This window comes from Lycium ferocissimum, chromosome 6, assembly GCF_029784015.1.
Source record: "Lycium ferocissimum isolate CSIRO_LF1 chromosome 6, AGI_CSIRO_Lferr_CH_V1, whole genome shotgun sequence".
Taxonomy (NCBI): Eukaryota; Viridiplantae; Streptophyta; class Magnoliopsida; order Solanales; family Solanaceae; genus Lycium; species Lycium ferocissimum.
In genome coordinates this window covers 15540438-15562639 of record NC_081347.1, presented here as the reverse complement: position 1 = coordinate 15562639, position 22202 = coordinate 15540438, and the positions used below count along the sequence as shown (strand labels likewise).

At 36.0% G+C, this 22202-nt stretch overlaps 2 protein-coding genes across 7 annotated transcripts; one reads left to right on the top strand and one right to left on the bottom strand.

Moving 5' to 3' along the window:
* Nucleotides 1-290: 290 nt before the first annotated feature.
* Nucleotides 291-6060, top strand: LOC132059417 (F-box/kelch-repeat protein SKIP6-like). Of its 3 annotated transcripts, none has more exons than XR_009415555.1 (3): nt 291-1405; nt 3486-3779; nt 5636-6060. XR_009415555.1 is itself a non-coding variant. In XM_059452034.1 (2 exons), the coding sequence occupies exon 1, from the start codon at nt 327-329 to the stop codon at nt 1386-1388; it is 1062 nt and encodes a 353-aa protein (XP_059308017.1). In that variant the 5' UTR covers nt 291-326; the 3' UTR covers nt 1389-1405; nt 5636-6060. The 3 variants fall into 3 exon arrangements, 1 of the variants encoding a protein (XP_059308017.1); XR_009415556.1 differs by lacking the exon at nt 3486-3779 and adding an exon at nt 2117-2215; XM_059452034.1 differs by lacking the exon at nt 3486-3779.
* A 1392-nt stretch (nt 6061-7452) lies between these two features.
* LOC132059416 (shikimate kinase, chloroplastic) lies at nt 7453-21242 on the bottom strand. Of its 4 annotated transcripts, none has more exons than XM_059452029.1 (11): nt 21096-21242; nt 19096-19387; nt 11556-11614; nt 11084-11138; nt 10839-10911; nt 10568-10655; nt 8676-8758; nt 8426-8555; nt 8236-8314; nt 8026-8087; nt 7453-7805 (listed from the first exon to the last, which is right to left on the bottom strand). In XM_059452029.1, exons 2-11 carry the CDS (start codon nt 19310-19312, stop codon nt 7749-7751), a joined length of 903 nt encoding a protein of 300 aa, XP_059308012.1. In that variant the 5' UTR covers nt 19313-19387; nt 21096-21242; the 3' UTR covers nt 7453-7748. The 4 variants fall into 4 exon arrangements, with proteins under 4 accessions (XP_059308012.1, XP_059308014.1, XP_059308016.1 ...); XM_059452031.1 differs by having other exon boundaries at nt 19096-19390; nt 21096-21204; XM_059452033.1 differs by lacking the exon at nt 21096-21242 and adding an exon at nt 20255-20495 and having other exon boundaries at nt 19096-19390.
* Between the last annotated feature and the right edge of the window lie 960 nt (nt 21243-22202).

Sequence of the window (22202 nt, the reverse complement as noted above, 5' to 3'; positions counted from 1 at the left end):
GTTGTATCTTTTGCTTCCATGCTTGTACATTTCTCTAGATTTAACAATTTCCCTCTTCTTCCCCCAATCCTCATCAACAAAACCTTCCCAAAATTGAGATTCACCTCCTAGATCCACAACTTCACCCGGTGTAAAAATGCACAATTCTTTGAATATCATGAATAGCCACCCGAACTGATTCAATCTTTAGAAAACAAATAGTAAGTCATTCTATAAGTCTGTGGCTGACTTATTCTAATCCTTTGCTCATAAATACTCAATCTCGTGCTGCCATTCTCGACCTGTAACTCATATACCATTCTTCTCTTTTCAATCTTACATAAAAAATGTCTGATCTTTACACACAATCTCAGCTCATCCCAAACCTACCAAATGACATAGCTTTACAATGCTTAGCCAGAGTTCCACGTTACCATCACCCAATTCTTTCTCTTGTTTCCAAATCTTGGCGCTCCACCATAAGCTCTACTGCACTCTACACCACTAGATCAAGAATCCATACTACTGAAACTTTCCTTTACCTTAATCTAAGGATAAACTCCACTTTCCATTGGTACACTCTCTTTTCAAGAACCCAAGAAAAACCCATTAAGGTTTGTCAACTTTCTTCAATGCCAACTAGGACAATTGGACCGGCTTTCGCGGTTTTGGGGTCGAAAATTTATGTGATTGGTGGGTCTATTGGTGATATACCGTCGAATAATGTGTGGGTTTTTGATTGTAGGTTTAATTGTTGGGAAATGGGTCCAAGAATGAGGGTTTGTAGAGAGTTTGCTGCTGCTGGTGTTGTGGATGAGAAGATTTATGTGTTGGGTGGTTGTGTTGTTGATAATTGGGCTAGGTCGATGAATTGGGCTGAGGTTTTTGATCCGAAAACGGGGTTGTGGACCGCGTTGCCGAGTCCGATTGAGGTTAGGGATAAGTGGATGCATGCTAGCGCGGTCGTGGGTGGTAGAATGTATGCGATGGCGGATAGGGGAGGAGTTGTGTATGATGCGGAGGGGTGTGCGTGGGGAAGCGTGTCGAAAAGGCTCGATCTTGGTTGGAGGGGGCGGGCCGCGGTGGTGGGGGAGGTGTTGTACTGTTATGATTATTTGGGTAAGATTAGAGGGTATGATGTGAAGGAAAATGTGTGGAAGGAATTGAAAGGGGTGGAGAAAGGGTTGCCTAAGTTTTTGTGTGGTGCGACGATGGTGAATTTTGATGATAAGTTGTGTGTTGTGTGGGAAGGTAAGGGGAGTGGCAAGGAGGTTGATATTATGTGCGCGGAGATTGAAGTATGGAAGAATGAAGACGGAGGGTTGAGTGGGAAAATTTTGTGGTCGGATATGATTCTTGTTGTTCCTAATGGTGCCTCGATTGTGCATTGCTTGGCAGTTGACTTGTGATGATTACTACAAACAAGGTGCGGTCATTCTCAAGCTTTTGTTAAGCATTTTATTGATTTGCGTGGTAGATGTGCTTATGGTGTTTGTAGCAAAACTAGAGGGCGTGGATTGGAAATAAGTCAAATAACTGAAATTGAAGTTGTACTGACCTACTTATTAAAACAAAAAAGTCTACGTACTAACCTATACCAATCAGTGGTTCTGGACAAGAGATAGACATCTTAGTTGTAATTTTGGCATAAATTTGAATCCTGTAAATCAAGTCTGTTTGGAAACTTCATTTTGGAGGAAATTTTAATGACTTTGAGGTGGGAAGCATTAGTCTTTTGCTGAAAATTTTGCAGCATGTATATGCATATTGAATCTAGCAAATTAATAATGGTAGAAGTATCATCTGAGTATATGCATATATTTATTCCTTGTCATTTAATGAGAAAAATGATAAGATTCTCCCCCGCTAAGTGAGGTACAAGGAGCATTGAAATAAACTCCCCTGTATGGTTGTAGCTGAGTTTTTACGGAGCAAAAGCAAAAACATGCTTAGTGTGGTTCCTCAAGAAGCTCTCGTTCAAGATTCTGCTTAAGCCTTTTCCTAACTGAATATACAGTTGTGCTTCAATGTAATGGGATTACATCTTTTACAAACAATTAGCTTGATAAAAAAACAGCTCTCAATAAGACAACTGTTAGGCCATCTAAGGTAAGTTTTGTCCAAATTTTTGTATTAGTTGGAGTTAATTAGCACTACTACACACTTGGATTAGCTAGACTCCAACAAGGCTTTCAAGATACTACAAGAATTCAAGTTAGGGCTTGGTTTGAAAGAGGTAATTTCTCCACTCCATTCTTGAATATAATCATGGATTGAGTATTTGGGAGGTGTGGTGAAGTAGAAAGTACCATTTTATTGAAGTTCTATGCAAAGTCTTGAATGGCTTATTATTAAGCTAGGCTAAATTGAGGATGAAGATGAATAGTGTCGGGTTTGTATGAACGATGTTTTTTGGGGTTTCTAATGAAGCTACAAGACTCCATAACTCATTTAATAAATGAATTGGAGTTAAAATCAAGAATCTACCTTCAATGGAAGAATATAGATTTTTTGGGAACCTTAAGAATTATGCCTAAGTGTTGGACGCTTAGTGGATTAAATTAGTACCATTGTGATATTTGGTTGATGAATATGAGTTCGTTTATGTAAATTAAAATCGATTGACTCGTTCTTTAACATGTAGAGCTAACGAATGATTATTAAAGTGTTGCACTGAGGTATGTCAAGCTTTAAATTATCTTGTGAGCTTTCATACTACTTCATGCTTTCGAACTAGCGAATTGAATGGGATTCCAATGTCTTGCAAGACAAGCTTGCATTGTTTGATTTAAAAAAGATGAAATTCACTAAATGGCTAAGTCTTGATATTTTTTTTATTTTTTTTGACAATGGTAACATAAGTCTTGAATTTTATAAATATATGACTTATATAATCCTTGTGATGGTTGTGCAATGAAACTCCACGTTATCTAAATGTCTCTCGTGACTTGTTGATTGTGGAATTCATGACATGTTTTCAAATGATAAAATAGTAACTCTTATCACGTAATTTTTATTAAAAAATAAAATGAGTTTTTGGTGCTATAAGCAGTGTTGCCAAAGGCGCGCTTAAGCCCTGAAGCGAGGCTCAAAACATGTTGAGTGCTTCGCCTCGCTTTATGTGCGATTCAGTGTCATCATCAAGGCTCTAAGACATACTTTTCCTTGCAAATGAGCCTTTCTTGAAAAGATGACACTAGAAAATTGATATTTCACTTTATTGTAATGTTTTTATAGTTTCTTTGTCCATATATTTGTAATTCATGCTTATTATTATTTGTCTTGGATTAAACATATATATATATATATTTGTAGTTTTGCACCATTGCGCCTTTTTTCATTAAAGCCCACAGTTGATTTGCGCTTTTCGCTTAAAGCCCCAGCTGACCTTAGAGCTTTTTTACGCTTTTCGCTTTTGATAACACTGGCCATAAGTGAACGATTTCGGCTAAAATGTCATGACTTGATATGAACCATAAAAATGATAATTGTGTGTGTCTTTCCAGTCGGGTGTGCAGATTGGATCTGTTGGATCTTTGATGCACATAAAATGAAATTCAGCCAACACCGTGATTTTAAAAAAGATAATGTGAAATGCATTTTGCCTAACCGGTCGGGGTGGTTGATCGGTCCTCTTGGATCCTTGATGCATACATAGAACCTATTTGGCGGGGATGAGCATGCCAGACATCGTGGATGGCATCTGACGCAGATATCGTGGATGGGATCCCAATGCATACACCATCCCTGTTGTGAAAATCTTGAGTTGTGGATATTGAGAATGCGAATTAAGCGAAGCTGTACTTGCCACACTAAAAATAGTTCTATAAATGCTTTGAGACACAATTGATGCTTTTATATATTGTTTTATTAATCAACATGATTTTATTCACTGTCGTGATAAATGAAATGTTTCTATTAAATGCTTTGATAAACTGATAATTGAAGGATACCTTTATATATTTAGAAACAATTTCATTTTAAATTCTCATTTTGCCCTTAATGAGATGATTTATAGTCACACAAATGTTTATGGTTTGTTCAAACCACAAGTTTCAAAAATCTTTCTTCATGGACTATTTATCTTAATGTACTTTTCACAATCCTCGTTTCTAGTTGTTAAGAGTTCAGAGTCAGACCCATCCCAATTCTTTGTTCACTGATATTAGGCCCCATATTATATTGTCCACGCTCCTGTTAACGAGGTTTGGGTGTGTGGAGAGTGTTGAGCCCCACATCGCATATGGGATGGGTAATTGATCTCGTTATATGGACTTGGAGAATCCTTACCCCATGAGCTAGCTTTTGGGGTTAAGTTAGACCCAAGGCCCATTTCTTTATCATGGTATTAGAACTAGACTCATCCCAATCCTTTGTTCATCAATGCTGGCCCCCATATTATTGTCCACGCTCCATTTAATGGGGTCTGGGCATACTGGGAACTGTTAAGAGTCCCACATCGGATATGGGATGGGTAATTGGTCTCCTTAAATGGACTTGGACATGAACATGATTGAGAAATGGGCACTACAAAGGGGCACTACAAAGTGAATTCAGGCTATAAGATCATGAACATGATTGAGCCACAAAACTCTAAGTGGCCATGGAGACAAATCTGGAAAGTTAAGATACCTCTTAAGGTTGCATGCTTTACATGGTTGCTAGCCAAAGAAGCTGTTTTGACACATGAAAACCTGAGAAAGAGAAGGATTATATTAGTTTCAAATTGTTGCTTATGTGGGGAAGCAGCCGAGACAGTAGGGCATCTGTTTTTGCATTGCAGAATTACTGATCAGTTATGGAAGATTTTTATCAATCTCAGAGGCATATCTTGGACAATGCCTGGCAAGATTGTTGACACTCTTTCTAGCTGGGAGGAGGCTGGGATTGGGATTGGGGCCAGGAATAGAAGCTACTGGAGGATCATTCCAGCTTGCATATGGTGGACAATCTGGAAAGAAAGGAACTCCAGATGTTTTGAGGATAGAAGTAGCACTCTACAGAAGATCAAGCAAGACTGTATGTTGCTATTTTGTTTTTGGTGTACAAAGAATCCCTCTGTAGATGCAGAATCAATCCTAGAAGTTCTTGACTCATGTTAGGATTTTACTTTCTTAGCTTCTTAGTTTTCTTTTTCTTTTGTAAAGGGGTTTTCAGTACTACCCAAGTACTGGTCTATAATACAAAGTTGTTACCTGTTCAAAAAAAAAAAAAGGGACTTGGACTTGCAGAATCAATCCTAGAAGTTCTTGACTCATGTTAGGATTTTACTTTCTTAGCTTCTTAGTTTTCTTTTTTCTTTTGTAAAGGGTTTTCAGTACTACCTAAGTACTAGTCTATAATACAAAGTTGTTACCTGTTCAAAAAAAAAAAAAAAAAAAAAAAAAAAAAAGGGACTTGGACAATCCTCACTGTATGAGCTAGCTTTTGGGGTTGAATTAGACCCAAGCCCATTTCTTTACAGTAATTTATGCTTAATTTATTAGTGTATAAACTATTTTTAGAAAAATCATGGGCCTACGTACCATCTTGTGCTCACGCTTTTACAAAGGAACGCTATTCTTGGATTTACTGTTGTTGAGTTGATGTGAGTTTGTTGGCCTTCATTATATGCTGAATATCTTTGAATGGAAGGCTGATGTGTTTCTATGCACAGATTGAAGGTGCTGATCAATGCATGAGATGACCTGTCTTTTCACATGTTGCTTGTTTGGTTCGCATCATAATGCTGCAGTTTCGTCTTTGAGAGTTCTATATATGACTGCACAAATTCAGATACCGGCAAGGAACCTCAAGTGTAAACCCTCAAGAATCAATATTTTCAAGTTGTTGAATGTTCCCAAAGGCCATTTCCAGATAAAGGTAAGTGCTTCTGGTTCAACTTTCAGTGCCAGACTGGGGGAGTCGTAGATGTGAGTTGTGTTTCAAATACATTTGTGGAAAGCTGCTACATAAATTCTTGGACAAATTCTAGCGTAACAAAGGCAATGAGCAATAGTTTGTAATTGTCAAGGAGAAAAGGATCAACAAATTTTTCTGACACTGCTCAAATATTTCAACTCTGCTATTCAGCTGAGGTTATAAAAAACAAGCCTAGGTTTTCTGCTTGTCAGAATTCCAGCCAGATTCTTTGCAGATTCAACTATTCAAGTGCATTTCAAACAGTGCTCGACTTGACAGTTCGCTACTCGATATATTTGTAACCGCAATACTGTTGAATATTGTGGACTTCCAAGCTGTCATTTCTCTAATGACGATGGATTCAGACATGTTTGAAATAATCAGTTGTCCTCAACAACTAGTAGACATCAATCCCAAGTTATTTGGGGTCGATTAACTATATGATTCCTCAGTGTCCATGTCGTCGTTTCATTTTTTCCATCTCTGTCCAAAATAGCCTGTTGTGTTCAAAATGGGAAAATACTACTGGATCTGAATTTTACAAGTTTCCTGTATTATAATGTCAAGGAACAAAACTTTAGAAAAGCATGCTTGCCTAGGATTAATGCAGACATCAAGGTCTACTTTGGTAGTTCACTTTGTCATTGTAATTCCGATAAAGGGTTCCTGCCATTTGAGTTTTCCATTTTTTACTTGGATAATTTTTTGCAGTATAAAGGAGCTCTATGTTGCTCAGACTTATAAAAAAATATCACTAGTTGTGTTGGCGATCCTCCAAAAATGCATAGCTTGTACGATTTGGTGGACCAACTTCCCCCTTCCCCTTTCCCAATACCGTATTTATTTTGTGTGATTTTTATTACAACAACAAAAAGTAATCTCACAAGTGGGGTTTGGGAAAGGCAGAGCGTACGCAGACCATTTCCCTACCTTAAGAGGTAGAGAGGATGTTCCTGATAGACTCTCGGCTCAAGAGAATGCAAATTAGGTTAGAAAAGCAAATAACGGAAGTGAAGAAACCATGCAAGATAATATAGAAAGCAAGACAAATCATTTTGGAAAAAGGACAAGAATACAGAGTAACATAAATGTCGTCTAGAAATGGAATAGTTTCCAAGTGTTCTTATTTCATCAGATAAATGATGTTAAGCAATATTAACATAGTAGTCATAACTCATCCTATTTTATTTCAGATTTGGAAAATTCAATAGTCCCCATGTAAGTTCCACTTCCTTTTTCCCCCACCATGTTATTTCCACCATCGCCTTCTTTTGTAGAATAAAAGTTAAGCTCAAATTCAAAATGGACTGCAGTAGTTAGTTGATGAAATCCATTTGGTTGGTAGTATCCCAACATAGTAATGTTGCTGTACCAAACACTTTAAGATACTCTTTTGGCTCCAAACGGAATTTTCACCTTATTTATAGAGGGTCAGCTTAATGAATTTTGGAAGTGCAAAAAGTAGGTAATTGGCATCCACTTCATTAAAATATTCAAGTGCCATGGCTTAAACTATAATGAATAACAGTTGTTCTGTGTGTGATCTAAGTGAGAGCTTGAAATCTGATACTCTTTATCTCGAGAAATTTAAATATTTAATTCTGTCACAAATGGTGAAATAACCACATAATTATTGAGTTTGCGTTCTTAGTATACAACAATTGGACATTTAGGACAGACTACAGATCCAACAAATGGGGTTGATTATATACAATTACATATCCAGTGCATAATAATAACAAACAAAAGAAAAACATTATCAAAACTTCCAAGTGTCTCGAACACCTAAAATCATGCCCTTGTCAAGCGAGCAAAGATCAAGTCGAGCACCAAACCACCCTCCTCCCCGCTATTGGAAGCGAAAACTCTTATAGCACAACAACGCTCTCTTGGTGCTTTAAGAAGTTCTCAATTTGTATAAGAACCTGCACACATGCACACAGTGGATGTAGTTTAGTGAGAAGCATATTGAATTTGGCCCGACACAAAGAAGGTGAAGAAATGCACAAATGCACGTGCACATGCAAATGGAATTCAGAAGTATGAGAAGATAATCGTTTTCAGGATGTCAAGAAATATGTATGAGCACTAACACACGTGCATGCAAAGAGGCACAGAGGCCGAGAGCCAAGAGATAGTAGGGACCTCTAAAGCGATTTCAGTAGGAGTAATATGGCACACATCTTTTTCCCGTTTCACTGCAATATCTGCAAAGAAGGAACATCTAAACTTCAGCATACAGACCACAAAAAGTAGAGTTCTGAAGAAAAATGTGTGATGCTTCGTTCGGAAAAAACTAATTCTCAAAAAGTACTACTTATGGACAAGAGGAAACAAAGGATGAGGAATTCATACTTTCTAGTGAAACCCTGGCACTGGCATTGGCATAATTGTCACCCCTCGTCTCCATTAAAGTAGTTAACCGTTTCAAAGTCTAACCAAAGCCAAAGAGGGTATCAACAGGAAGAACATGACATATCAGCTTTGGTGCAAGACATACAAATCAAAACAGGAAATTCCAACTGCCTACTGGAAGGAAAACTACCTTATCATAAATGTCTCCTGATTCTTCATGTAAAAGGGGACGAGACTTAGTTCCTTCAGCAGTAATTCTCTTGGCCAAAGCTTCTAAAGGAACATCTAACCAAACACTAATACCCTTGTGCATATGTCTCCTGAGAATAGTGTTAATAGGAGCCAAATAAGCATGTCGCCAGAAAGCCACAATATAAGATCCAGTAGTCACAAAAAGTTAATTAATGTAATCTTTAATTAATGTAATCTGATTCAAATACCAATTAATGGGTCGAACGACTGCACCTCCACCCGTTGAAACAACAAGCCGATGCATCAAAGATAGCTTGTGCAATACCTCCGTCTAAATAGAAGATATAGAATGAAAAACCATTTAATATCAGGAATGAAAGGAAAGAAACAATCAACTCAATGGTAAGACCAATTAAAATTGTTCACGTGGAGTAGCAGAGTGCTAATATCATCTAGACTTGGTAAAGTAGATGTAGAAGTATAGTAACTAAGATGTATTGTATCTCACGTGCAACTGAGACAATCTAAAGCTTGTGTATATACAACTAAACCTTTCTATAACAACCTCGTGTCTCCGGACTTTTTTATGCCTATTATAGCGATTGCTTGTATACACCTATAACAGCATTAGACATTTGGATTTTATTGCTATTATAAACAAAACTTACCCAAAAGAGGACATGAATGACAATGAAGAAAGGGCAGAATGGGGGAAGGAATGTAATATGGAATGTGTCGAAAATGGCAAAATACAAAAAGTCCCCAACTTTATCTTTTAATTTCTGATACTCCAAGTTACAAGAGTTTTAACGTTCTAGATTCCTTGTTGGAATTTACAAAATTTATTAAAGTTATGTTCCAATAAAATATAATTAATAGTCTTTTCTTTTTGGTTATTATAAATACATAGGTATTTAAGTAAGGTTATTACAGAGTAAATTTACAAAGAGTGTACCATTATAATGATGGATGTTGCTTTTTATAAGTAAAAGATGTTACAGAGAAGAAAAATATAACATACAAAGTCTATTCCAATGAAAAATTGCCTGTTACAGTGAAATTTTGTTATAGAGGTGGTTGTTATAGAAAGGTCTGACTGTACTTAGGTGCATCAGATCAATAAAATCTAAACTGCAGAAATCATGACTATCAGTAGATTCATATGGCTGATACTAATTTGTCCTGTAACTTATCATTCAATGAAGACCTGAAGTGCACTCCATACTCCGTGCAACTAATTGTCAGGGGAACTAGACAATAACCAATTGCAGTTATTCTCGTCAAATTTGCCTCTTTGTAGTATAAAGCACAAGATCTAATCAACGACAATTGAACACAATTTAGGTACAAATCTAAAATAGAAAAAAATCTTCTTCGCACTGACAACTGGTAGTTCAGAAATCCAGATGAAACATCGCCCGACATGCCCTCTGAATTTATAAAAGCTTTAGATTTAATTTTGATAAATCTGATATTCACCAGCTAATTTTAAATTCAATGGGTTTGCCCACTCCCTCATTTTCCACACAAATATGACACAGTTCACTATTCCCCCACTTTTCCCATCCAACCAACATGCTCAATATCCATTTTCCAAAATGAGGAAGAAAACTTGGTTTTGTGAGCAATTTTCATTTTCTCACTTCAAAACCGAAAAGTATGGCAACTTGCAATTTACTGGATATTTCACCAATTATGTTTGCATTTATACAAGCACCACAAAAAAAAAAAAAAAAAAAAAAAAAAAAAAAAGAAAAAAAAAAGCCGCACTTATTTGCCAAGAAAGCTACTATGAGAGTTTACATGTGCAATTTCACCTGACATGTCAAAGATGGCAGCTCATTCATCACTTAGTTCAATCTGGTCAAAGTTTCACTTCCAATTCACATATTCAAAACACGTCATACTTGAGAGTTTAAGCTATTGATTTCCAACAGTTCAATCTGTACTGAACGGTCATGTTACTAGACTGAAAACAACGCCTATAAAAAGGACTCCAACATATTAACACAATTGTAGTACCTCCTTCCATTAATTAAGCACTTTGTATAACACAACACGGTTGCTTAGATATGTTGCTTAGATATGCGGCAGCAAGAACAAGAAAAAAGCACAAGAAGGAAGTTGTGCAGCTCCTAACCTCATTGTTCCTGAAGAAGTTCTCTCCACGAAGCTTAAAGATTTCAGCTACAGTAGTTCCACCAACAGCCTGCTCTATCAGCCTGTCACTGAAGGATGGACAAAAGAGAATGACTCAAACGATAGTTAATGACAAGATGACTCGAGCTTCACTAGGCATGCCATTTACTTAGATAGCCCTAACAAACTATTGAAAACTTGAAATGACATTTCTCATGAATCTACAATTTACGGAGAACAGAATCCAAAAAATATATGCTACTTAAGCTAACCAGTCGAAAAAGGAATATCCCAGTGTTTCTGCCAAAATCCGGCCCACAGTTGTTTTGCCGGAGCCCATCATTCCTATATTTAGGAAAAAGTGTTGTGTTAACTAACAGGACACCAAAAGTGGATAAGCATTTAAAGAAAAGGCTTGTAAATAAACAAGATCTAACAGGATTTACATGAGCCATGATCTATTTAAAAGAAAATTCATAGGTAACTACTTAAGCAGAAAAGTCATAAGTGAACTGACCGACGAGGTATACACATCGTCCATCTAGATATTCTTCAACCTCTTCTGCTTTATTCTGAAATCAAAATGAAAACTGAAGCTATCAGAAGCCATCCAATACACAAAGCAACCTCGTATTTACAGTTTTCTTTGAAAACAGAAGGGTATATTCTTTCCTTTGCTTCTTTGGTTAAAGCCTAAGGGGAAAGAAAAGGAAATAGAGATAAGTGCACTCAGCAACTTGTTCTATTCTCTATAGAAACTAAATGATAAGTTTTCTCCAACTGTCACTTAGTGTTCTCTGTATATAGATTTCCCTTATTTTTTTCATTTCTTTTTGTTTTTGCAAGTTTCCAGCCAAGGTAGATTTCCTACTGGAAGAGACATTGAACAGATAGGCAACACAAAAAATTATGAACAGACATGACAGTCCGATACAGATTAGATTATTCTGAGTGAAAAGGTAAGGAGGCAAAAGGACATATTACTATACCTTCAATGTCTCGATTTCATCAATTGATGCAGAAAGACATCCAGACTCCAGAACTGAAGCTATAAACCAAACATCACAGTTCAATAAGAAATGGATTAGCATATTATGCTTTAATGTAAAATTTTCCTATCCTGCTCCTTACTTTTTTTTGTGTGTGTGTGTGGGTGGGTGTGTGTGTGTGTGTGGGGGGGGGGGGTGGTCGCTGGAATCCATTCTGGTCTCATACTAACCATGCACATCGTTAGTAACACTCTGTATATGTGGCGGCCTTATTACAGAATCATAATGTCACTTGCCAGCTATTAGGTGGATATAGTTTTAGGCGCTTCCAGAAAACACACATGCATGAAAGGTATAATAATGGTCATACAAACTTAGAAAATGCAAATATATTCCCCCACAACCCGGATCTCTCTCTCGGTTGTCAAGATTTTGCGTGGAAGAAAACAAAACGTAAAAGATGCTGACTGCTTCGGTAGACAGGGTAATGCTGCATTTTGCTAACTAACTATACAGGAAAAACAGAACAGATTTAAGTATGTAATGGTAGGTATCTGGAAGTCTACTCAACTCTTCTTGGAACCATATAGTACAATTTAAGTTCAGACACCCATCGAAAGTATGAGATCCAAATTCATGGCCCTTACTTACAAGCATGGTTGTAGAAATAAAATCATCCTTGTTAAAATATTTGCTACTAGAGACTGGAACTTCACAGATAAAATTATAAAAAAATAAAAATAAAAAAGAAAAACTAACTCATGTTTTACTGACCAGGGGAAAAAGAAAAAGAAAAAAAAACTAATTGTGAGATTAGATCCTAATTCAGGTGCTAATCCAAGTCTGAAATTTATAGCTGACAAAACTTGAAAGGTAATATGATGCTCCCAAAAATCAGATTTTGATACTGGCAAACATGCTTGGCTTCCTTTTCATATATGTAAACTTCATGCAGCGTTCTGTTTTCAAATGGATCAAATTTCAAGTGAAATTCCTAAACATCCATTCTAGGTGCGTCGATTTCAAAAGAAGTACTTACTTTTATGTTATTGTTTCGCTGTGATTCCAGAAGGAATGAAGAGCTCACAACATGGAGTATTGTAAATTAAGTTATTCAATATTCTCCCAAGAATGTCCGGAGGTTGACTTCTAATCTAAAGTTTTTTTTTTTTTGATAAGGTAAAAGTATTATTAAAAGAAAGGTACCAAGAAGGTACACCAAATTACATCAGAAACAAACAGACCCTACAAGAGTAACAGATTACAAGTTTCCAAGAGAATCCAAAAAATCCATATACTGATCCATGTTCTCTAAAGTATTCTTCTTACACCATACGAACAGATTGAGCAAACAGAGGTTCTTAGTTCTAGAAATATGATTCTTTTTATTCTCAAAGCAAGAACTGTTCCTTTCTCTCCAAATAGTCCAGAAAATACACAAGGGAATGGTCCTCCAAAGTTGCTTCTGACTCTTTGTTACTTTCTGCCCTTGCCAGCTCTCCAATAGACTTCTAACATCTGAAGGAAGCTACACGACACAGGCTCAATATAAGTTCCCAGCACTGTTTGGCAACTTACAATGGATAAAGAGATGATTGACTGATTCCCGCTCCACTTCACATAAATAACCACTTCTTTGCAAATTATCTTGAGTCAAACATGCATTTCTAATAGCAACCCAGCCAAAGCTACTATAAGTTCCCAGCACTGTTTAGCAACTTACAATGGATAAAGAGATGATTGACTGATTCCCACTCCACTTCACATAAATAACCACTGTTGCTTAAATTGTATCCTCTTCTTTGCAAATTATCTTGAGTCAAACATGCATTTCTAATAGCAACCCAGCCAAAGCAAGCTACTTTGACCGGTGCTCTTGTTTTCCATAGCATTCTCCATGGCCAATTTGGTTCAAAATCATCAGAACATTCCTGCAGCAGGTTATATCCGCTTTTAACAAAGTATTTCATATCATTGCTCGCTGTCCATAACAAAGCATCCTCTTCATCTTCCTCTACCACCGTCGTATCCAAAAGCTGTAGAAACTGCCCGACCTCTTCCACTTCCCAATCATTAAAGCCTCTCCTAAAACGTAATTGCCACCCACTGGAGGAGTAAAATTCTGAAACACTACCTACTTTGTTAACAGAGCAATTATACAGAGTTGGAAATCTGTTTTTTCAAGCATTCCTCTCCCACCCAAACATCAGACCAGAATTTAATCTTAGCACCATTCCCCAGCTTCAGCTTAGTATGTTGTTGAGACTTATTCCACAATTTGCTAATGTTGCTCCAGATACTGCCTCTAGAAACATTATGAACAAAACGAGGGCTCCATGTATCCTTTCTTGCATATTTAGCATCTATCAAAGTCTTCCACAATCTATCATCACATTCATTATACTTCCACAACCATTTATGCATTAAACTCTTATTATGAAATTTTAAATTTCTCACCCCCAAACCTCCACCTTTCTTACTAGTAATTACCTTTTGCCATTTCACCAAATGTAACTTTCTCTTGTCTCCCTTACCTTCCCACAAAAAATTGCTTCTTAAGGTATTCAATTTCTTCTCAACACATACAGGTAGCTGAAACAAAGACATTAAGTAGGTTGGAATTCCATCCAAAACACTACTTACCAAAGTGAGTCTGCCTCCGAAAGATAAATATTGCTTTCTCCACGGAGATAACTTACTAGAACATCTTTCCAGCACCCCCTGCCAGATTCGTGTTTCATTTCTTTTCACGCCCAAAGGAAGCCCCAGATAAGTTGTAGGTATCTGTTCCACCTTACAGCCCAAAATCTCAGCCAGCTCCTCTATGCAATGGTCTGCATTTATGCTAAACAGGCTACTCTTAGCCAGATTCACTTTCAAACCTGTGACCGCCTCAAAGACTAAAAGAATTCCTCTAAGATACAAGAATTGTTCTCTATTTGCCTCACAAATTAACAAAGTGTCATCTGCATATAGGAATATGAGAAATGAAACAGTCTCCACCTCCTCTTCTCCCAACCTGTAGCCCCTTAATCCATCCCAGATGTTCAGCTTTCTTTAACATCCTGCTAAGTATCTCCATAACCAACACAAACAAATATGGGGATAAAGGATCCCCCTGCCTCAACCCTCAAGAAGATTTGAAAAAGCCTTGAGGACTACCATTAATGAGGACTGAGAATCTCACTGTGGATATGCAAAATTCAATCTATTTCAGCCATTTTTCACCAAAGTTCATTTGTCTCATTAAATCTAACAAACATGCCCAGTTAACAGGATCATAAGCCTTTTCCAGGTCTAATTTACAAAGTACCCCTTCCCTCTTGTTTCTCAACATATACTCCACACACTCATTTGCAACTAAAGAAGCATCAACTATTTGTCTTCCCCTTATGAATGCATTATGATTATCAGAAATTAGCTTCCCAATAATCAGTTTGAGTCGTTCTGCCAACAACTTGGCAATAATTTTATAGACACTCCCCAAAAGACAGATTGACCTAACAAAAAACAAATTCACAGTGTCCCATACATCACTCCTGACAATATTCCAGCATTACTGAAAAAAATGAAGATTAAAACCATCTGGACCTGGTGCCTTGTCTCCATTAAACAGTTTAACCACCTCTTCTAGTTCTTCCATTGTAACAGGTATTTGTATCCACTCTTTATCCTCCTCTGATAGTTTGACTAAATTCTCATCTAACCATTTAGGCCTCAAGGTTCAGCTTCTGTAAACAAACCTTTGTAGAATTCCAGAATATGTTCATCCCCTAACTCTTTTCTGATGTTACACCTTTCAATTTCATTATGATCAGCATTTTGATTCAATAGAACACCATGATCCAAAGCTTCCAGTCTTGACATGGCTTTAGCCTTCCTATCTTCCAAATTTCCAAAGCTCTCTCTGTTCCATTTTTTTAAATCTTCCTTCAGTAGCTTCAGCTTTTTAGCCAAGATTACATCAGCTCTACCTTGTACATCATATGAGTTCCACCAATCACACACCAAGTCAAAAAAATCCTTATGCTCCACCAATCACACACCGAAAAGTATGGCAACTTGCAATTTACTGGATATTTCACCAATTATGTTTGCATTTATTGCACTTATTTGCCAAGAAAGCTACTATGAGAGTTTACATGTGCAATTTCACCTGACATGTCAAAGATGGCAGCTCATTCATCACTTAGTTCAATCTGGTCAAAGTTTCACTTCCAATTCACATATTCAAAACACGTCATACTTGAGAGTTTTATTGATTTCCAACAGTTCAATCTGTACTGACGGTCATGTTACTAGACTGAAAACAACGCCTATAAAAAGGACTCCAACATATTAACACAATTGTAGTACCTCCTGTTTAGCAACTTACAATGGATAAAGAGATGATTGACTGATTCCCGCTCCACTTCACATAAATAACCACTGTTATTTATGTAATCTTGGCTAAAAAGCTGAAGTCAAAAAAATCCTTATGCTCCATCCTCATGTCTTCAAATTTAAAATAACCTTTCCCCTTACTGAAGTCACCACACTCGAACAGAATAGGACAATGATCTGACGTGACTCTAGGCAATACTCGTTGATGTACAAGGTAGAGCTGATGTAATCTTGGCTAAAAAGCTGAAGTCAAAAAAATCCTTATGCTCCATCCTCATGTCTTCAAATTTAAAATAACCTTTCCCCTTACTGAAGTCACCACACTCGAACAGAATAGGACAATGATCTGACGTGACTCTAGGCAATACTCGTTGTTTTATAAGTTTAAATTGCTCATCCCAACTTTCTGAGAACAAAATCTATCTAATCTGGAAGCACATTGGTTATTCACCCCTCTGAACCATGTGAAAGAACCTCCATGGAGTGGTGGATCCAGCAATGATAAATCATTAATGAATCTAGAAAAATCCCTCATGGCTCTTCTATTTCTGGCAATTCCATTCTTCTCTTCTGCAAACCTGACAACATTAAAGTCTCCACCAATCACCCATGGATGTAAATTCAAATCATGGATTATGGCCAATTCCTGCCACAACCCTCTTCTCATCCTCCCATCGCAAGGTGCATAAACTCCAGTGAATGTACAAAAAAAGCCAGAATTTTCTTCTTCCATGGATACAGTGACTGAGTGTTGTCCTACATGTTTATCCTTACAACTCCATCTCCTTTTATCCCAATACACCACGATACCCCCACTGTTGCCATGCGCCTCTAATTCCACCCAATCACTCCACCTAGACCCCCCTACTTGCTTGACGTCTTCCTGTTTCCGGCCTCCTATATTTGTTTCAGTCAGACAAACCACATCTACATTACATCTCCTTAATAACGAATCAATTAAACTTCTTTTCCTTCTATCATCCATTCCCCTAACATTCCAACAAATAATTTTCATTTTCATTAAGAAGTAGACAATGCCCTCCTTATCCCCCCCCCCCAACCACTGGATTCACGCTTAAATTTAACACCAAACTCCAATAGCTTTAATTCTCTCTCGCACTTCCGCCTCTAATCTAAAGTTTTAAGCTTTGGGTTCGTGAAAACTTGCCGACAAACTTTTATTGAAAACTTCTGTGCTCTAATTTTCTAACAGATTAACATCTCATCACAACTGACGTAGACTTAACTGGGTGTTAATTTATTCCTCTGAGTTAGGCATTAGTAGAATTTGTGCAAAGCAATGTTTCATTCATTCAGATGTCAGTAAAATTAAGGTCAAGGCGCTTAATAAGTTTTTGGAGTTTTAAAGAACTTTATGTGGATTATGATTAAGTGTCCAGACAGAGATGGCAACCACCACCAAATCAGAGCGTCAAGGAGGTGGCAGCACATGAGACCAAAGAAGAAAATGAACTCAAAGCAATTTACAGCAGAAAAAGGAAATCCACTAAAGTCAGGCTACATTAAAAAGTTATCATCCAATTGTAGGAGAAAGTTTTCAAGTAAAATCAGTTGATGCTTTTTGTTGTACTTGCATGTAAATAGTCAACATGATTAGCAATTGGGAGCGCACCCCAATACCTTTTTACAGCAATGGTTTTTAACAGTAACAAATGTAATTTTAATTTGTCACCTTCTAAGCCTAATTAGTTGCTGAAAGATTTAAATTATTGATTAATCCAGGCAACTTGCCTGAAGGTCCTTAGGATGCAAGGTTCAGTTAGGAATATTAAAAGGAACAGGAAATGAGAAGAAAAGACATTTGCATTATTACCCCCTCCAAAATTCTAATAGGAGGCATTTAAATTTTAAACAAAAGAAGGAATGATAGATAAGTTCAACATTTTCCCACATGAAGTCAGCTTTACATTTCCCTCGTTTTCTTTGCACTACAAAATAACCAAACGAAATAGGTTGACCATGCCATCTTCTCGTGTGTCTACATTTTTGAGGCATGAAAGGAAGAAAAGGTCAATTATATATACAAATGAGTTGCACATGGTTGCAGAAAGGGGAATATCATCACTAACAAAGAGCTAGATGTTCAATGGAATGGAACTTAGCCTCTTCAAGGGATATCCTAGTTGCAGTGAAAGGTTATCTTAGTTAGCAGATCAACCATCATGCTCGTCCAAAGAATAAGTATATAAATAAAAGAAAAGAAACAAAGGGAGATGGGAGTTTAGGATTTCACCAGAAATTTTGACACCCAGTAAAGTAGTGTTCTCAAATATTTCAAGCGAAATTCAAACCTATAGGTACAACGGGGCATAGGCTCACCAACACGTTATCCCCAAGAATGCAAACTACTCAAAGTCTGCAACAATCAATTGCATGTTTCAAGCATTCCACACATAACTAAAACAACAACAACTAATGGTACTACTACTATGCCTTAGTCTGAAGCTAGTTATAGTCTAAGTTGCTCGGACTCGGGTGCGGGTGTCCGATACGGGTGAGGATCTAGAGGTCGGATCCTTCATGATCTAAATTTTAAGATTCGGGGATATGGATCCAGTTATGGATACGGGTGCGGCGATTCGGCTAAAACAAATTCAAATATCTAAAAATAGAATTATAAAACCTAAATTATGAGATATTATGTTGAAAACTGGAGGAAAAAATATTGATCAAGGAGATAAAAGGAAAAGGAGTGACATAGAAATTTCTAGATACAAGGTATCCATTTTCTTCAATTTCACCTTAGCTTTTGTTTTGATTAAAGAAATCATTGAACCTGTCCCCAATTTCTCCGTCGATTTTGATCAAAGTATCCAAAATCGGTTGACCAGATCGGGTACGGATCCCACACCCACACCCATGTCGTGTCGACAAGGGTGCGGCACCGAAAGTGAAGAGTCCGAGTAACATAGGTGATAGTTGGTTATATGAATCCTCTACTTCCATTTCACTCCATTTGGTGCCACTTCATTCAATTGAATATGTGTATGTGTGTGCGTATTTTATATATGCGCACATATATACATATTTCTATTCAAGCTCTGCATCAGTCACATGTTTGCATAACTACAACGTATTGCACTGAATTGAATCATGAATATTTACAGAATATGAGACTGCAAAAACTAGCAAATACCTTGAACATTGTGAGAAGAACATGAAACTTTCAACTCTACTCGCTTATCAGAACGTGCAGCTTTTCTAGGCTGTAAATGGCATGATACGACTATCCGATTCCTTCGTTTTTCATTCCATTTCTCCGAGAAACACAAGGAACCACTCGATTTCCTTACAACCTTATCTGAATTGATCCATGAGGATAACTGAAGACTTTGCGAAACTCTAGCCTCCATAATCAAGAAATGTATCCTTTTCAAATCAGAAAGAGATGAACAATATACTCTATATTGTCACCAATCTCCTGTTGCCTGCTAAATCAAGAAAGTTCCAGAAACCCCCAATTAATTACCTCAAAATCTACCCAAAAATATCAATATTAAAACTTTTAAAAGGAAAAAAAAAAAAAAGTCAAGATTTTGTTCACCCAATTTCTAACACGTAAATAAGAAAGGAGTACAAATAACAGACAAAAAATGGAAAATATGAAGCCAAAAGAAGGGAAGATTGTAAAAAATACACAGCCCAACATAAAATATTACGCCACTTATCCCAGTATACAATATTATACAACATTACACCTGGGGGAAAGCATTATACATAATGTATCAACCTTGTATAAAAGTGTATAATAGTGTATTTTACACAAATATGGGCTAAACCGGGTAACAAACTCAAAATATGGGCTACATGGTGTAAATATTTTCTCCTAGTAGACATAGAGCGTAATTTTTCCCAAAAAAAAAATGTTTGATTAAACAACTGAACAGCTCAACACTATAAAGATAACATACAGATCCACAGAAGGAAAAAAAAAAAAAAACCAATCTTTGCAAAAAATGCATACTATGAAATTGAGAAAATTTATTGACTTATCAAAAAAATATAATATACTGAAAATTGTCTTCTTAAACAGAAAAAAACTTAATTGAAAGAATAGAACCTGCACCAATTTCCCTAATTCAACCTTTTTTTAACAACTAATTGAGCTTACTATATCCTAAAAAAAAAACAGATAAAATTTTACTTCTTAAAAGAAAAATATATAATCGAATTAAGAAAACCCCACACTATTTTCTTGAAAAATTAATCTCTATTACAACCCGAAACAAAGCACAGAAAAAGAAAAAAAAATCAATTAAATCAATAAGTGAATTGAAGGATTGAAAAATGCATACCTTATTGAGCAGAATTAGGAAAATTGGAACGTAAATTATAATATGTATTGAATGAAGAAAATGAAAAATTAAGAAAAATCGGTTAAGTTGTAAAACTTAAAAAGTAGGAAAGCTTTTGTGAGATTTGTGAGTTAGGTAGGTGAGTTACTTATAAAAATGTGTGTTTTGAAATGAATTTATATATATAGTGGCGGAAAGGTATCATGTGTTAGGTGAGGTGAGGTGAGGTGGATAAATTGGTGAAGAGAAGAACAAACAAAAAAAGAAATATCACTAAAAAGGAACTTTTACAACATATGCAGTGTAATATCACAAATTTGAAAAAAATAGAGTATACGCAGACCTGAGAGATGTGGTTTCCGATAGACTCTCGGTTTAAAGAAAAGCAAAGCAAAATAGTCTGGGAAAAAAATTACAGGAGTAACGAAGCCAAGGCAAAAATGCTAAATAAAGCATGACAAAGCAGTCTAAATCGATAGGAAAAACTCAATCTTTGCCAAAGATGCATTTAAAATTGAGAAAATTTGTTTACTTATTATTAAAAAATATAATATACTGAAAATTGTCTTCTTAAACAGAAAAGGAGTTAATTGAAAGAATAAAACTTGCACTAATTTTCCTAATTCAACCTTTTTTTAACAACCAATTGAGCTTACTATATCCTAAAAGAAAACAAAACCAGATATAATTTTACTTCTTAAAATCAAAATAAATAATCGAATTAACAAAACCCCTCACTATTTTCTTGAAAATTAATGTCTTCTACAACCCAAAATAAAGTACAGATTAAAACAAATAGCAATTAAATCATAAAGTAATTGAAGGATCAAGAAACACAAACCTTTTATTGAGCAGAATTAGGAAAATTGGAACAGTTAATTAAAATATGTATGAATCAAGAAGATGAGAAAAAAAAATTGGAAATTTTTTGTGAGATTTGAGAGTTAGGTAGGTGTGGCTGTGTTTTGAAATGAATTTATATATATACCGACTGTGTGGCGGAAAGGTGTCATGTGTTAGGTGAGGTCGATAATTTGTTACCAGAAAAAAATATATATATTGTCTCAATTTAAGTGTCTTAGTTTAATTAAGCACGGATTTTAAGAAACAAAAGGAGACTTTTGAATATTATGGCTTAAATTAAAGATGAGTGTAGTACTTTAAATCTTGTGGTCTAAAAACTTGCCAAAACTTATTAAATGAGTGTACATCTTGTGGTCTAAAACTTGTCAAAACTTATTAAATATAAAAAGAAACACTTTTTTTTATAGACAAAAAAGGAAAGTAAGACACTTAAATTGAGACGGAGGGAGTATATCACTAAAAAGGAACAAAACTTTAGATTTCATTAAAGACATAATACTCTTTATGTCCCAATTTATGTGATATATTAGGTAGGGAGTTTAAGAAAGAAATCAAGACTTTTAAAACTTGTGGTATAAAAAAAGTCATAGATATTCGTGTGGCCGTATATCATTTCATTAAGGGTAAAAGCAGAATTTTTAAGTTAAGTTATTTTTAAAAATAGAAATGCATCATTTTTTTTTTTTAGATAGACTAAAAAAAAAAATGTATCACATAAATTGAGACAGATGGAGTATTTAGCACGAGGAGAAAAGAAGAATTAAGCTTTGTTTAATAAAATATCATTGATTTGGATTTGGCATTTTCTCTTTTGGTTAAATTTAACTATAATTTGGTTGTTGCATTTGAGCATTTGCATGAAATTTACCATGTCAACTCGAATTGGTAGGTAAGAGTCAAATTATAAAATAGTTTTCGGATTCAATTATAATTAATAAAAGCAAAATATTTAGTACCCTTAACAGCAAGCGAGAAAGATACTGTAATAACAGAGAAGTCTTGTAGGTTATAGGTGTGTTTGGCTACATCTTTTTAAGCATTGAGCCAAAGAATTTAGGAAGATTATATACATGGTTGTCTAGCT